This window comes from Chlorocebus sabaeus, chromosome 1 (assembly GCF_047675955.1).
Source record: "Chlorocebus sabaeus isolate Y175 chromosome 1, mChlSab1.0.hap1, whole genome shotgun sequence".
Lineage (NCBI taxonomy): Eukaryota > Metazoa > Chordata > Mammalia > Primates > Cercopithecidae > Chlorocebus > Chlorocebus sabaeus.
In genome coordinates this window covers 55,172,659-55,190,458 of record NC_132904.1, presented here as the reverse complement: position 1 = coordinate 55,190,458, position 17,800 = coordinate 55,172,659, and the positions used below count along the sequence as shown (strand labels likewise).

The following is a 17,800-nucleotide window of genomic DNA, read 5'->3' as shown; positions in this document are numbered from 1 at the left end:
TATTTTCTGTTTCATTTCTGAAGAGGGGTAAGTTGGTAAGTTATCCAAAATAAATTTAAAAAGGTGATTCAGTTCAGTTAGAGTATAATCCAGTGCTACTGTATGACATCAGTGGCATGTATTCTGTGGACAGCATTCCAACAGATGACTTTGAGTTACTTTTCCTTAATCTATCTGTAAGTGTTCTGCTCTTACTGAATCTCGCCTTAGCCCTATGCTAGTCACTGAAGGATGTAGAAGGAAAATATTTGTTTCCTCCCTTATTGATCTACAGTTAGATGAGATACCATTAGTATCTGAAACAGAACATAGTTAAATGCTGAATAGGAGTTCATGGGGCAAAGTGGTAATCCATGAACATTTCCTAGAGTTTATGAATGATCCAATCTTGAAGGATGTGACTAGGCAGAAGGGAAACGTTTCCAGCACAGGGCATCACTGTGGGATAGATAGTTAAGAGATTGGAGTTCTAGTCCCTACTTTGTTGCTAATTATTGTGTGACTTAGGCCAAGTCTCAGGCCACAGTCTTTTTATCTGTGAAATGAGGAGATAGAGATAGTATATTTTCTAAGATTATTGTTGGCCGGGTGCAGTGGCTAACACCTGTAATTCCAGCGCTTTGGGAGGCTGACGCGGGTGGATCATGAGGTCGGGAGATCGAGACCATCCTGGCTAACATGGTGAAACCCCGTCTCTACTAAAAATACAAAAATTAGCCGTGTGCAGTGGCGGGTGCCTGTAGTCCCAGCTACTCAGGAGGCTGAGGCAGGAGAATGGCGTGAACCCAGGAGGCAGAGCTTGCAGTGAGCCTAGATAGTGCCACTGCACTCCAGCTTGGGCGAAAGAGCGAGACTCCGTGTCAAAAAAAAAAAAAAAAAAAAGATTATTAGTAAAGTCTCATGGCTTTAATGTTAAGATAATTTTTAGAAAGAATTCACTTAGCAGTTATTGAAAGTCTTCTGGATTCTGGGCAGCATGCTAGGTGCTGTGGGCATGCAATGTTGTGTAAGATATGGGCCTTTCAGAAATGTACAGTCTTATAGGAGAGAAAAATCATGTGTGGTAGTTAGCACAAGAGGTACTGCTTGGGAAACAGAGTGAAGAGAGATCATCTTGGTTTGGGTGATGAAGGCTTCAGAAAGAGATGGCATTTTTGTTAGGTAGGAAAGGAGGCGGGGGTAAATTGAGCAGGGCCCAGGGGAGAAAGGGGTGTGGTACAGGGTTTGCCTGGGATGCAGTTAGTAAGCTTATTTGGCTGTATTTGTATGGTTGGTGCAGAGGGGTGGGAAGAAATAAGGAAGGTGAAGTGGGCTGGCTTGTGGAGTGACTTAAATATAGAACTCACATATTTCCTTAGCTTTTACTTCTGTAGTCTTCTGATGATTTTTAGGCAGGGGAAAACGTGATGTTAGTGGTACTTGAAGATTTGGTGTAAGTATCTAGGATGGTAATTGATTGCACTTAGGTATCGAGAGCAATGTGAACAGTGGCTGAGATTTTTGAGGCTGAATAGATTAAAGATAAGAGAAAACAAGCAAGACTTAAACAGTGACAAGCAGGATGAAAAGATGTTTGGAAGCGGAAAATGAGTCCATGCGGTAATGGGCCGGACTTAGAGTAGACAATGCTCTTAAGGCAGGGCATAGCTGTGGTAGGAAATTGGTCATGCTGGTCCATTGTTAGGAAGAATTTTCTGGTAATTTGCCATTAGCTTGAAATTTTATAAATCAGACAGGAATTTTAATGTTTTAAAAAAAGATTACCCATTATGAGTTATAAGTCTATAATTGTGTCAGTTCAGATAAGTCTTTTGGAATAGAAATCCACCCCCTCCCGTTTTTTTCAGTGTTGAATCTTGCCCATTACGCACATCCTGTAAAGGGAAACTGTGTTACTGGGTGGCACATTTTAAATAACTTTTTAGAATCTCTACGTCTTTGGAGAAAGGATGGTGAACACTACTTACTCATGTGTTAAAACACTGTTCACCATCCTTGATTTTATTTTCATGATGGCTGGAGCAAAATGCTTAAAAAGGGTAAATGGCAAGCAAACCACTGAACAGGAACAGACTACATGAGCAGGGTTCATGCAGTTAATTAGTCATCTTGTCAGCAGAGGCCCTGCAGAGGCAACTGCAGACAGCTATGAGGGAACTGGAGGATGAGTTTCTGGCATGGATACCGATCTGTTATTGTGGTAACAATAGTTTATTCTTCAAATTAGCAGAATGAGAGCAAAGCTGCTTAGCAATTATGTGCGTGCTGAAAGAATGGCCTTTGGAGGAGCAGGCATTTGAAGTGGGATAAATTCAACTTTTTCAAGAAACTTGCAAACACCCTGATTAGAGTGATCTGGGGCAGTCCTTTTACAAATCAAGAACTCGTAGTCCTCTTTCTGATTCTTTTGTCTTAATTTGCTTTTCAACTTTCTCATCTGGGGAAGGGGTTAGTGCCTCTTAATGCGGTTTCCCCCAGAGGGATAGGGTACTGGGAGATGAGGGCTCCCAGAGAGAGAATGGTCCCAGACTTCTAGGTCCATGTACTTCCTTGCCACTGGCACTGACTTGGCCATGCTGAATAGTGCCAGTCATCTCTGTTGGGTCCTGTGGAGCTGATGGGGTGGGGCTAGGGTAGCACCAGCACATCACTGAAATTTGGAAACAACTCGCAGGCATGTTCATCTTTGTATTGGCGGGGCTATCTGTTTTTCCAGAAACAGAGGGAAGGTGGCAAAGCATGGAAAAGACACCAGAGTGGGAGACTTGGGTCTAATCCCAGTTTCACTACACATAAAACTCTGTGATTTGGGACACATCTCCTAATCTCTGACTCAGCCTCTTCATCTGTAAAATAGCAATAATATCTACTCTCCCTGTGGAGAGGCTAAAACAGATTAATAGATGGTATGAGTCTACTTGAAAAAGCATAAATTGCTGTATAAGTTTATGGAGGAGCTTTTACTTCTTTTTACTAGTTTATATTTCAGCCATCAAAAATTTTATTTCTTGTATATTTTATTTTTATAAAAAGAAAACCTTGGCCAGGTATACTGGTTCACGCCTGTAATCCCAGCACTTTGTCAGGCCAAGGTGGGTGGATCACTTGAGGTCAGGAGTTTGAGACCAGTCTGGCCAACATGGTGAAACTTTGTCTCTACTAAAAATACAAAAATTAGCTGGGTGTGGCGGCAGGTGCTTGTAATTCCACTACTTGGGTGACTGAGGTGGGAAGATTGCTTGAACCTGGGAGGCAGAGGTTGCTGAGATCATGCCATTGCACTCCAGTCTGGGCGACAGAGCGAGACTCTGCCTCAAAACAAGAAACAAACAAAAAACCTTGTTGAGACTGGGCATGGTGGCTCATGTGTATAATCCTGGCACTTCGGGAGGCTGAGGTGGGAGGATCACTTGAGCCTAGGAGTTTGAGACCAGCCTGGGCACACATCGTGAGACCCCATCTCTATTTTTTAAAAATAAAAATCTTAAAAAAGAAAAAATTACTTGAGATACTGTCTAAGCTTTAAAGAAAGGTTGCTGATGAAATGTTTTAAAGATAGTACACAAGTTTTTCCTCTTTTAGAAATACTGTTTCATTGTTGCTTTATTCAGTTGGTTGTTTTATATATACATATGTATTATAATTAATTAATTTTCGAGATGGGACCCCCTCTGTCACCGAGGCTGGAGTGCAGTGGCATGATCACAGCTCAATGCAGCCTCGACCTCCCTAGGCTCAGGTGATCCTCCCACCTCAGCCTCCCATCTCAGCCTCCCAGGTGGCTGGGACTACAGGCACGTGCCACCACATCCAGCTAGCTTTTGTACTTTTTATGGAGATGGGATTTTGCCATGTCGTCCAGGTTGGTATTGAACTTCTGGGCTCTAGCTATCCATTTGTTTCAGCCCCTCAAAGGGCTAGGATTATTGGCGTGAGCCACCATGCCCAGCCTGTTGTTATGTTTTTTGAAGAAGACTTCCCTTTTATAGACCTTACTGATGGTGAAAAAGCTGTCACAAAGCTGGACTTCTTATCTAAATTATGAAATGAGTTTGGGTTGATAGTTAAGGGTTTTACAAACAAGTCCAGCTCCTCATTTGATAGTGAGGATGCAGAGACATTGGAGTTCAGGTCCCTTCTAGGTGCCTTGTATAATGTGCTGCCTTCCTCACAGTTTGCTTAACTAAGTAAATATAGTTAAGAAAATTATCACTGAATTTAGCCATCCCTGTGTTTAACAGGAGTGCTGTTTAATTGTCCAGGGCTGAAATCTCGAGTTCAAATCTGTATCTTCTTCAGTGGGATCACTTAATCAAACTAAGCGTCTATATGTACATAGAGCACTGTTGACTTTAGAGAACTGAAGACATAATGTTTCTTATTACTGGAGAGTGCTGGACCAGAGATTACAAAACCTGAGTTCTAGTCTCAGTTCTCGGTAACTTTAGTCAAGAAAAACAAATTTAATATCTGTGAGTCTGTAGTCACCATTTATAAGATGAGGATGACAATATGACATCCAAGGCCTCTGCCAGGACTTTAGTTAGACGATCTGTGAAACCCAAAGGTAGAGAACAGGCTGGGTATGGAGGAGATGGTGTTTTTTGTTTCCTGAGTGCTTTGGATTAATCAACTACTTTTATCATGTTATTCCCCTATCTGGAAATTTTTCTATTTGCCTCTATTCCTATCCTAAAACTATCCTTATTTATCCTGTAAGCAATAAGTTACATTTCAATTCCTCTGTGAAGTCATTGTAACACATACTATTTCTCCTTTTCTGAGCTCGTTTGTTGCCATTACAGCTCACTCATCCATTAGTCATGGTATATTGCTGTGGAATATGTCTTCCTTTTACACCTCATCTCTAGTCAGCAGGTTAATGTAGAAGAAAAAGTATAGGCTATGAAGATAAATAGATTGATCTTTGTGATCTTATGCTGGCCACTTTATTTATATATATATGTATATTTAATTTTTAAAATATGTAGTACATTTTTGAGTAGGTTAATTTTTTAAAAAAACTTAATACAAAGAAGAGGTGCAGTGAAGTCTTTTTCTAACCTTGGTCTCATCAAACCTGTCTTCCCTTCACAGTTACTAATTTCTTATATATCTCTCCAGAATTTCTTTTCTTCCTCCCTTTTCTTTCATACAAAAGATGGCATACATATTCTTAGGTACCTTGTTTTTTTCACTTAATTTATGTTGGAGATCTTTTCATATCAGTACATAGCAAGCTTTCTCATGGTTTTTATGTTTTATGGATATACCGTAATTTAACCAGTAGTTGGGAATTGTTAACTTGGGTAGAGTTCCAAATGATTTTAAAATTTGAATCACATTTGAACCTGATCTGAGTAATGTGCATTTCATTTCTTTAATACTTGTGTTTCTATAGCATTTTACAGTTTTTAAGCACTTTATTTTCTTGAAATTGATCTTTAGTATGTAGGATTTACTAGGCTAGTAGAAATTAAATATCTATTTAAAATTTTGCTGACTGTGGTGCAAGATTCTCCAATAAAAGCTCCACCATAGTCTTTTCATGTGCGTTACTGGCAAACACAGGGTTTGCTTGAGAAACACAGGCTGCTTTGTAGAGGCTCATAAAAGTCTTCATTACTGCATTTATAATCATTTGTGAATTTACTTCCTTAACTTACTTCCTTAAAACCAGTAGAGCGTGTAGAAAAGGATCTCCACATAAATGAAGCTTTGAGAAACAAAACAAATTTAGAAAGAAGATATGCAAATTATTTTATAGATTAAAAATTTTTAATCTTAAAAAAACTCCTAACTGAAATATGTGTATGCAGAAAAAGGGACTCGCTTAATGCAAATAAAAGTATTTATTGATATGAATGTGGCTTCTTAAGGTTAAATGTTTAGGGCTGAGAAAAATAAGGAATGTTTTTATCTGGGGTTCAACTAGGAAGATTCTCTGTTGAAGAAAGTACAGCCTTAGCCATATAATTTGACCTGTTCAGAAAGCACAAATGAAATGGAAGGGACTTAAGTTCTATTTTAAAATTTTCATTTAATGTAAAACAAGATTAATACTAAGGTAGCCCAGACTGCTAATTTAACTACTGTATCTGGACATTGAAGTGTGAACTTAGGTTATTGCAAGACCAGTAGCCCTTTATATGTATTTAGGCTATGGAATGCAAGTTTTCTATAAAGTATTTTTAACCATGTTGGTGACTCCAATTTTTGCTATTTAATTTTTTCTTATTTTTAATCCAGGCCCTGGATTTCTTTCTCTTTTTATATTTATATTCTTTTACACTCATGCTGAAACTTAGCCTAGTCATAGAATTTTAGAAATATTTAGATACTTACAGATTCCTAATTAATATTTGGTATATTAATTTGACCCCTTTCTATTGAATAAATGAGAAAACTAAAGCCTGGAGAGGTTGTGACTTGCCTAGGTCAGCCTCCTTGTCCAGAACCCCTGGCTGCCGTCCCAATACCAGGTTCTTTCTCGGAACAGCTCTAATTGGCTGACTGTGTTCTACTTGGCAAAAAGTTTAATTTTGAACGCATTCTCTTACACTTCTCCCCCCGCTTTTCTTTCTGATGTGGATAAATTAGTAAAAGACCACAGGAGTATTATATTCACAGATCTCGCATGGAGCGTGACTCATAGTGGGCATATAGGAGAGACTAGTTCTAAGTGAACCAAACCTGGGAAGGAATGAGAAAGAGTAACAGGTGACAAGTAGGAGCTGGCAGCTGAGCAGCCCTCACCCTGTTTTTGCTAGTTTATTTTCCATCTTTCTCTACCCAGGACAGGGAGCAGCGTGTTGTGTTCACGGTGAAGGTGTCATGTGCTGGTTAGTGGGAGTCTTTAAACGATTTTCTTTTCCCTTGCAGGTCCTTTCCCATAACTTGTGCACGGTGCTGAAGGTTCCTCATGACCCGGTTGCCCTTGAAGAGCACTTCAGGGATGATGATGAGGGGCCAGTGTCCAACCAGGGCTACATGCCTTATTTAAACAGGTTCATTTTGGAAAAGGTATGATTCTAACATTTTTTTGGGTGCGGCATTGTTTGGTTTGCATGTTTCAAGTGGGCCCCAAAGCCCCCTGCTGGTGCGTTAGCACTAAGGAGTTGAGGTACAAAGAATCACTAGATAAATCAGAAAGGAAGAAAGAATGAGAGACTGACAGTGCTTCTTATTCTTCCCTCTCCTCCACTGTCTTCTAAACTTGGTTTGATGTTTTTCCAACTTGGTTCATTCTTTGAAATTAAGAACTGTGTTTTGTGTTAATCTGTACCTGTTCTCTCTCAGGGCGCTTTAAAAAAATCAGGTCTAATATCCAGAATTTGCAAGGAACTTAAACAAATTTACAAGAGAAAACTCTATCAAAAAGTGGGCAAAGGATATGAACAGACACTTCTCAAAAGAAGACATTTACACAGCCAACAAACGTATGAAAAAAAAGCTCAACATCACTGATCATCAGAGAAAAACAAATCAAAACCACAATGAGTTACCATCTCATGCCAGTCAGAATGTGATTATTAGAAAGCCAGGAAACAATAGATACTGGTGAGGCTGTGGAGAAATAGGAATGCTTTTACACTGTGGGTGGGTGTGTAGATTAGTTCAACCATTGTGGAAGGCAGTGTGGCAATTCCTCAAGTATCTAGAACCAGAAATACCATTTGACCCAGCAATCGCATTACTGGGTATATACCCAAAGGAATAGAAATCATTCTACTATAAAGATACATTCATGGCTGGGCAGGGTGGCTCACACCTGTAATCCCAGCACTTTGGGAGGCTGAGGTGGGCGGATCACCAGAGGTCAGGAGTTCAAGACCAACCTGACCAATATGATGCAACCCCGTCTCTACTAAAAATACAAAAATTACCCAGGTGTGGTGGCATGCTCCTGTAATCCCAGCTACTTGGGAGGCTGAGACAGGAGAATCGCTTGAACCTGGGAGGTGGAGGTTGCAGTGAAGTCGAGATCACGCCATTGCATTCCAGCCTGGACAACAAGAGCGAAACTCCGTCTCAGAAAAAAAAAAAAGATACATGCACACGTATGTTTATTGCAGCATTATTTACAATAGCAAAGACGTGGAACCAACCCAAATGCCCATCAATGATAGCCTGGATAAAGAAAATGTGGTACATATATGCCACGGAATACTATGCTGCCATAAAGAAGAATGAGATCATGTCCATTGCAGGGACATGGATGAAGCTGGAAGCCATCCATCATCCTTAGCAAAGTAACCCAGTAACAGAAAACCAAACACCAAGTGTTCTCACTCATAAGTGGGAGGTGAACAATGAGAACATATGGATACAGAGAGGAGAACAACACACACCAGGACCTGTTGAGGTTTGGGGGACAAGGGGAGGGAACTTAGAGGATAGGTCAATAGGTGCAGCAAACCACCATGGCACATATATACCTATGTAACAAACCTGCACGTACTGCACATGTATCAGTTTTTTTTTTTTTTTTTTTTTTTTAAAAAGAAAACAATCTGGTTTCGTATGTACTGGCAATTTTTTTTTTTTTTTTTGAGGGGTCTTTATATACTTCTAATTTTTAAATTCTTATTATTTTTTTTATTTTTTGCTCAGACCATTCTCTGTAACAAGTATATTTCAGTAATGCCTTTCAAAAAATGATAATGATAATACTTTCGAATTAAAAGTAAAATACTTGCAGCTGGGTACAGTGGCTTACATCTGTAATACCAGCGTTTTGGGAGGCTGAGATGGGAGGATTGTTTGAGGTCAGGAGTTCAAGACTAGCCTGAGCAACATAGTAAAAATATAAATAAAACATTTAAAAATTTTTAAAAACTCCGTTTTTGCGTCAAACCTAAATACACAACTATATACATGTTTTTTCTGTGGCTTCAGATTTTTTATTATTTTTATATAATTTTAAAATAGTTTAATGTCTTTTTATAATAGTAAAGTATAGTAATTAACATTTATAATAATAATTTAATAGTTTGGAAAATGCCAAAATGTTGGTCAGGATTCTTTTTTTTTCTCTTTTTCGCTCTTGTTGCCCCGGCTGGAGTGCAGTGCCACGATCTCGGCTCACTGCAGCCTCTGCCTCCCGGGCTGAAGCAATTCTCCTGCCTTAGCCTCCTGAATAGCTGGGATTACAGGTATACACCACCACGCCCATGTATTTTTTGTGTTTTTAGTAGAGACGGGGTTTCATCATGTTGACCAGATTAGTCTTGAACTCCTGACCTCAGGTGTTCCTCCCACCTCAGCCTCCCAAAGTGCTGGGATTACAGGCATGAGCCACTGTGCCCAGCCAGGATTCTTTTTAGAAACCAACAATTATTTTTCAAGAATTTTGCAGTAAAGATTCTAAAAATTACAATGTTCATCTGTGTGGTAATCTTTGTATCTATATCTGTTATTCCATATCAGCCTCAATACAATTTCCTGATCTTTCTTTATGTGTATGCATGCCTGTGTATATGTGTGTGTGTATTTCATGTGTTATACATGTTTTTTGGTTTTTTGAGACAGTGTCTTGCTCTGTCGGGTGGGCTGGAGTGCAGTAATGCCATCACAGCTCCCTGCAACCTTGAACTCCTGTGCTAAATAAAGTAGTCCTCTTACCTCAGCCTCTTGAGTAGTAAGGACTACAGCTGCGTGCCACCACACCTGGCTAAGTTTTAACATTTTTTATAGAGACGGGATCTCACTATGTTGCCCAGACTGGTCTGAACTCCTGCCCTCATGCAGTCCTCCCACCTGGGCTGACCACAGTACTAGGATTACAGATGTGAGCCATCATGCCTGGCCAATACATGTTTTTTGTTTGTTTGTTTTTGAGACCAGGTCTCACTCTGTCACCCAGGCTGGAGTACAGTGGCATGATCTCAGCTCACTGCATCCTCCGCCTCCTGGGTTCAAGTGATTCTCTTGCCGCAGCCTCCCCAGTAGCTGGGATTATAGGTGTCTGCCACCACGCCCGGCTAAGTTTTGCTTTTTTTTGTAGAGATGGGGTTTTACCACGTTGGCCAGGCTGGTCTTAAACTCCTGACCTCAGGTGATCTGCCCGCACTGGCCTCCCAAAGTTCTGGGATTACAGGCGTGAACTACTGTGCCTGCCCTGTTTTTTTGTTTTTTTGTTTGTTTGTTTGTTTTTTGAGACGGAGTCTCTCTTTGTCCCCCAGGCTGCAGTGTGGAGTGCACTGGCATAATCTTGGCTCACTGTGTCCTCTGCCTCCCGGTCTCAAGCCATACTCCTTCCTCAGCCTCCTGAGTAGCTGGGACTACAGGCATGTGCCACCACACCTGGCTAATTTTTGTATTTTTAGTAAAGATGGAGTTTCACCATGTTGGCCAGGCTAGCCTCCAACTCCTGACCTCAGGTGATCTGCCTGCTTCAGCATGCCAAAGTGTTGGGATTACAGATGTGAGCCATTGTGCCCAACTTCAATGCATGTTTTTGAAGAATTTCCCTTGCAGAGATGATAACATTGCCCTGATCGTGCTTTTTTCTCTTCTTCGTGTTTATTTTTTTAATTGACCAAAAAAATATATTTATGGGATACAACATGATGCTTTGCAATGTGTATACATTGTGGAATGGTAAAGTGAAACTAGGTAATGTGCATTACTTCACATCCTTATTTGTGGTGAGAATAAAATCTACTCTCAGCAATTTTTAGGTGTTTAATACATTGTTATTAACTATAGTTATCATGTGGTACATGATCATGCTTTAATTAGGAAAAAAGGAAGAAAAAGCACATGATAATGAAAGGTAAGATTTCATTAAATCCACAAAAGCATCATATGGTATGATTCTATTTATATGAAATGTCCAAAATAGGCAAGTAAATAGAGATACAAAGTAGATTAGAGGTTTCTTGGGGTGAGGGGGAGGTAGGAATGGTGAGTGATTATTAATGGTCTTGGGTTTCTTTTTGGGATGATGAAAATATTCTAGAATTAACCAGTGGTAAAAATGAATATATTGAAAACCACTGAATTGTATACGTTAAAAGGGTGAATTTTATGGTATGTGAATTATATCTTAATAAAAAATAATTAAATTGTACCAAAATTGACGTGTAAAGTCTCAGCACTTTATAGTATAATGCTTTTTTGTGTTGCTGTTCTGTTTATTGTGCAGGTAGCTTATTTGTGTTCTATAGTTTTATTATATGTAAGTATGTCTAATATGTCAAATATTTGCTGAATATATTTCATATATACTTATAATAAAGCTATAGAACACAAGTGTTTGATGATCTGCTGTGTGTATGTGTGTTTAATGATAGACACTGGTTGGGCACAGTGCCTCATGCCTGTAATCCCAGTGCTTTGGGCGGCTGAGGTAGGAGCATCATGTGAACCCAGAAGTTCAAGACCATCCTGGGTGACATAGTGAGATCCTCTCTCTATTAAAAAACTTAAAAATTAGCCAGGCTTGGTGGCACATGCCTGCAGTCCTAACTACTCGAGAGACTGAGGTGGGAGAATCAGTTGAGCCTAGGAGTTTGAGGTTACAGTGAGCTGTGATGGTGCCACTGCACTGCAGCCTGGGTGACACAGTGAGGCCAAATATATATATATATAGTCTCTAGATATAGACAGTAAATAGAATTGTGTCTGTTATTAAAATATTATAGAACATACTGGGAAATTCTTAGAAACCTGAATTTGTTTTTCTTATTTCAGTGCTAGAATTTGTGTGTGCTGGGCTAGTGAATAGAGAAACATGGTTTAATATCTTGAAGTGGTGTACCCTACTACTGCATTTTGTTTTTCTTGGTGTGACATTCTTTAAACTTACTGAATTTTATTTAGTTTTAAAATGTTCTTTGTTTTAGTATTTCAATGTTTTAAAAGTTTTATAACTGGGGGAGGAAATGTAGTAGTATTTTGAAAGTCCAAAATGAGCCACTAAATTTGGAGAGAAACTTATTCACGGAGGGAATGAGGATGTGATGAAACAGTGAGCCCTTGTTTATTATTGCTTAGCCACCTGGAGTGGAATTTTGCCAGTCCTGCAATTCAAGTAAAGCAGCCAAGGTTTCCATGGTTTGAGTTTAAATTGAGCAAAGATTAGTGCCTTGTTTGAAACTTGGTTGAAAAAAGAAATGCTAACAGTGATTGAAGAATGTTAACATAAAACTTAGAGATTATAATCAGTTATGCAGAGAAAATATGAAATAGTTATTAAACAGTCACAGGGTATACTGTCATGTATATGTACTGTCTCATTTGATCCTCATGTTAATTCTGTGAGGCAGAACTGGAATTATCCCCCATTACCTAAGGAGGAAATGGCTTAAGGTGGCCTAGCTAATAAGGGGTAGGTAGATTTTTGAACCTAAGCTATTTAACTTCACCACCAATGTTTCTTTAACTACTATTGAAGGATTAATTACTCCCTTTAGGAATTAAGTTTTTTTCGAGTGTCTAATATTTGGATACATAGGGGAGATCTTGGTCGAGGGCAGGAAGGGGTAAAGTTGTTTAAAAGCCATTTTGATTACCTCAAAGTAGCTCAGCTTTCATCCAGTTTTCTTCCGTTCTGTCTCAAGTTGTTTTAAGGTGATTCTCTTGTCTTAGTTAGTGTGTGGTGTTCCTTAGTATTCATTTTGGTCAGTTTTTTCGTTTTTTTTTTTTTTTTCCCAGATTGTTTTAGGGGCTTTCTGCCTTTGCCTGGGAGAATTATTCTGAGGAGGTTGGTACCAAGAGTTAAATTATATTGAAACTTCCCAAAAAGTAATTTTTATGGTTGGTTTTTGTATTACTTTGTTCTTTTACATCGATAGAATTAATTTGCAGCTTTCCTGAGACCTCAAATGATTAACCTGTTATTCCTTTACCAAGTATTTTATCCTTCCAAATGTTAACTTTTGTTTTTAGACGAAGTCTCACTCTTGTTCCCCAGGCTGGAGTGCGATGGCGTGATCTTGGCTCGCTGCAACCTCTGCCTCCTGAGTTCAAGCAATTTTCCTGCCTTAGCCTCCTGAGTAGCTGGGATTACGGGTGCATGCCACCACGTCCAGCTTATTTTTGTATTTTTAGTAGAGACGGGGGTTTCACTATGTTGGCCAGGCTGGTCTCGAACTCCTGACCTCAGGTGATCCGCCCACCTCAGCCTCCCAAAGTGCTGGGATTATAGGCATGAGCCACCACGCCTGGCCCCAAATGTTAAATTTTTAAATTCCTTCTTGGCTGGGTGTCGTAGGTTATGCCCATAATCTCAGCACTTTGGGAAGCTGAGGCAGGAGGATCACCTGAGCCCAGGAGTTCTAGAGCAGCCTGAACAACAAAGTAAGACCTTGTCTGTAAAAACAAACAAACAAACAAACAAATCCTTTTTTAGTAATGTTCTTTAAACATCTAGAAAGAAACTTGTGGGTATTTTTTTTTTTTTTTTTTTTGGGCAGAGAGACACTATTGCTGAATTATCTGACAGTGAATAATTGAAGAAAGTGGTATATTACTACCTTCTAGTTAGTAACAATAAAGTATGTAAAAAACTAGTTTTCCTTCAGCATATTTTTAAGGCAGTCTAATTCTTCCATGAGATTTAATGGCTGATTAGGCTTGCTAGTCCAAATCTTATCAGTTATTTTCTCTGATTCTCATATTAAGGCTTGGTTTGGGCTATACAATTAAAATCATTAATACATTGGCAGTGTGCCAAGTTCCAGTTGGGGAATCTGGTGCTTTCCAACAGAAGCCTTTTTGTTTTTGTTTTTTTGGAAACATACACAAAAGAAAAACAGAGAAACATTTCAGTTCAGTATGTCTATCCTCTAGAGCCTAGCTGCCTCTGCATTGTGTTTCTCTAGTCTAACATTTATGCTTTTCCCCTTGGTGTACTTTCTTATTGTTCATATGTCACTTATTCTTGTATAAAGTGTTGTTTCAAGTTTCTTCTGTTAATTAAATGACTATCCTGTCAGCGCTGAAAGCACTTCAAATGTGTGCCTAACAACGTCATTTAATCGTAAGTGGTACTGTTCTTAAACACTCAAACCTGTGCTTCGGTGTGGTTCTTTTTTATTGCCCTTTAGCCTGTTATTTTTTCGTTCATTGTTGTTTGAAAGTTACATAGTTACATAGTGTGCATTTTCTTTGTTTTGTTTTGTTTTTTTGTTTTCTGAGATAAGGTCTTGCTCTGTTGCCCAGGCTGGAGTACAGCAACATGATCGTGGCTCACTGCAACCTTGCCCTGCTGGTCTCAAGAGATCCTCCCACCTTAGCCTCCCAAGTAGCTTGGGGAGTAGCTGGAATTACAGGTGTGCACCACCATGCCTGGCTAATTTTTAACTTTTTTTTTTGTAGAGATCTCACTATGTTGTCCAGGCTGGTCTTGAACTCCTGGGCTCAAGTGATCCTCTTGCCTTGTCCTCCCGGAGTGCTGGGATTATGGGTGTGAGCCACTGCACCTGACTGAAAGTTACATAGTTTTAATTTGGTACAATGACCAAGTTGGACTCTACATTTTCATTACATTTGTGAAACTATAGAGGACTATAAACTTTTGAGGAAATAAAGGGGTTTCATGCTAAGAAACATGAATGACTTTATGCTGATGAATACTTTGGCCAACAATATGAGTCATGTGCTGTAAAGATATATTGTTTTTTAAAATAGCAGTTTTATTGAGATATAAATCACATACCATACAATTAGTCTATTTAACATGTACCAGTTAGTGGTTTTTTTGTTCATTCACTATAATCATTACCACAATTGATTTTAGAATATTTTCATCTCACTGCTGCCCCCAAAATCTCATACCCACTTAGCAATCACCCCCTTTCCCCTATAGCTCTACGCAAGTGCAAATCTACTTTCTGTCTATATGTATTTGCCTATTCTGGACATACAATATTAGTAGAATCATACAATAGGCAGCCTTTTGTATCTGGCTTCTTTCACTTAGCGTAGTGTTTTCAAGGTTCATCCATGTTGTATCCTGTAACAATACTTCGTTCCTTTTTATGGCTGAATAACATTCTGTTATGGATGTACCATGCTTTTTATATTCAGTTCATCAGTTGTTGGACATGTGGGTTGTTTACATATTACATGTTTACATATTCAGTTCATCAGTTGTTGGACATGTGGGTTGTTCACTTTAGTGCAACCATGTTGGCCTTTTCTCTGTACCTCAGGTTACCAAGACCCTTCCTGCCTCAGAACCTTCAGACATGTTGCTTCCTGTGTTGTAAGGCCAACTGCGCCCATCAAATGCAGAGAATTTTTGTTCATCCTTTAGCTCTGGACTTGATTGTCATTTCCTCAGGGAGGTTTCTCCTGGTAGCACCCACCCTTCCCAGAGCTAACCAGCTCTCCTGTAATGTGTTTCCCACAGCAGCCTGTGCTTTTCCTCTATAGCACTTACTAGTGGTTGGGTTGTTGCTGTATTGTTTGGTATCTGATTCCCTCTCCAGAGTATAAGTTCTGTGACAGCAAGAACTGGTTCACTGTTATCCAGCTCTTAGCAGAGTAACTGATACCTCGTAAACACACACAATGATTTGAATGAATGAATGAGCAAATTAATACTGCAAACCAGGCAGAGGGGATACAAAGCTGAATAAAATACGGCCTTTGATTTCAAATAATTCATGATTTCATGTGAGTTGTAATAAAATATAGAACTGGGACTCAGGAAAGAGTTTGAGGTTAGAAATGTATATGTAGTTATATGAGAAGAGCCTACCATTTTACTTTCTCCATTTTCTTGGCTCTTGGACTTTTGCTCTGGTTTAAATGGTCTTATGAAAGTATAAAACCATTGAGATACAATTCACATAACATAAAACTTACCATTTTAAAGTGTACAGTAAAATGGTTGTGAATGTATTTATTATGTTGTGTGGCCATCATCCCTATCCAAATTCTGGATTTCTGTTTATTTCCCAGTATGTTCTATAATATTTTAATAACAGGCATAATTCTGTTTACTGATATATAGAGAGACCATATATATATTTATGGCCTTACGGTGTGTATATATGGCCTCACTGTGCAAACACACTGGTCAATTTATCCAGCATCCAATGCTTTGGAGCTGCTACCTGCTTCATATGCTTCTTGGGACCACGAGCCATGGCTGCATTAGGCAAGGAAAGAGAACCTCCATCTTCTCTCTCTTTTTTTTTTTTGAGACAGTCTTTCTGTGTTGCCCAGGCTGGAGTGCAGTGGTATGATCTCAGCTCACTGCAACCTCCACTTCCCGGGTTCAAGTGATTCTCGTGCCTCAGCCTCCCGAGTAGCTGAGATTACAGGTGCGAGCTACCACGCCTGGGTAATTTGTATTTTTAGTAGAGACGGGGTTTTACCATGTTGGCCAGGCTGGTCTCGAACTCCTGGCCTCAAGTCATCTGCCTGCCTTGGCCTCCCAAAGCGCTGAGATTACAGGCATGAACCACTGTGCCCTGCTGAATTAGATGCTAGAGTTCCCTGTATTCCTCTTTATTGGAGCATTTGCACATAACTGTTAGTCTGTCTTCCTCCCTGCACTAGAAGCTCCTTAGAGAGTACATATGTTTTATTTTATGTGGGACTCTTCCCATACCAGATGCTGACTGACCTATAGTAGACAGGTAACACATATTTGCATATCCATAGATACACAGTAAAAGACAGGATCTAGAATAAGAGTTTTGAGCTGCAGTTCAGCTCAAAGACATATTGATGCAGACATTGCTACACTTTATACAAACAGCAAAGATGATCTGTTCTTTCCCCTTTGTACACAAATGGTTGATCTGTATACACTTGGTGATCTGTATACACTGGTGATCTGTGTACACTTGGTGATCTGTATACATTGATCAGCACTTGTTTTTTTTTCCCCCATTTTGTCTTTTTATTTATTTTATAATATGATATATACAAAAGAATATTTGTAGGATATATGAAAATTTTAAAGCATAATAAAGTGAACATCTGTGAACCTACTACTCATTTTGGGAAACACATCACTAATGTTGTTGCCTCAACCTCTTTGCTCTTCTCTTTTTTCATTTCCCTGCCTCCTCCCAAAAGGAAGCCACCATCCTGAATTTTATGTGCATTTTCCTCTCACATTAGAAAAAAGTTTTGTCATATATGTATATCTTAATGCATGATTAATTTTTACTCCGGAGACATAAAAATAGGATCATGTTCTATATAGTATTTTGTGACTTGCGTTTTTCACTGGACATTGTATAATTCTTCGTGTTGTGCACCTTCATGTCATATCTTGGTGATTGTTTCACATTAACACATAAAGAACTCGTTTTTTTGTTGTTACAGCTGTGTATATGGTCAGTACATCATAAAATTTAATAATAAATACTTTGCAGCATTTTTTTTCCTTTTTTTTCTTTATTTTTACCTATCTCCTACAGGAAGGAAGCGTTTTTCTTCTTTTTTTTTTTTTTTTTTTTTTGAGACGGAGTCTCGCTCTGTCGCCCGGGCTAGAGTGCAGTGGCCGGATCTCAGCTCACTGCAAGCTCCGCCTCCCGGGTTGACGCCATTCTCCTGCCTCAGCCTCCCGAGTAGCTGGGACTACAGGCACCCGCCACCTCGCCCGGCTAGTTTTTTTGTATTTTTTAGTAGAGACGGGGTTTCACCGGGTTAGCCAGGATGGTCTCGATCTCCTGACCTCGTGATCCACCCGTCTCGGCCTCCCAAAGTGCTGGGATTACAGGCTTGAGCCACCGCGCCTGGCTCGTTTTTCTTCTTTAGCAAGATTCTTTCACATATATTTCTTTATTCTTGTTCTTAGAACCTTGAAAACCATTTGGTATAATTTATG

At 39.4% G+C, this 17,800-nt stretch overlaps 1 protein-coding gene across 2 annotated transcripts in view; it reads left to right on the top strand.

The window, feature by feature from the left end:
- The window catches only part of SWAP70 (switching B cell complex subunit SWAP70), an 81,078-nt gene that overhangs the window by 20,395 nt on the left and 42,883 nt on the right, over window positions 1–17,800 (top strand). For both annotated transcript variants that reach the window (XM_008007177.3, XM_008007183.3), the window contains exon 2: window positions 6,883–7,023. In XM_008007177.3, coding sequence (XP_008005368.3) covers window positions 6,883–7,023 — 141 coding nt within the window. The remainder of the gene's footprint in view (window positions 1–6,882; window positions 7,024–17,800) is intronic.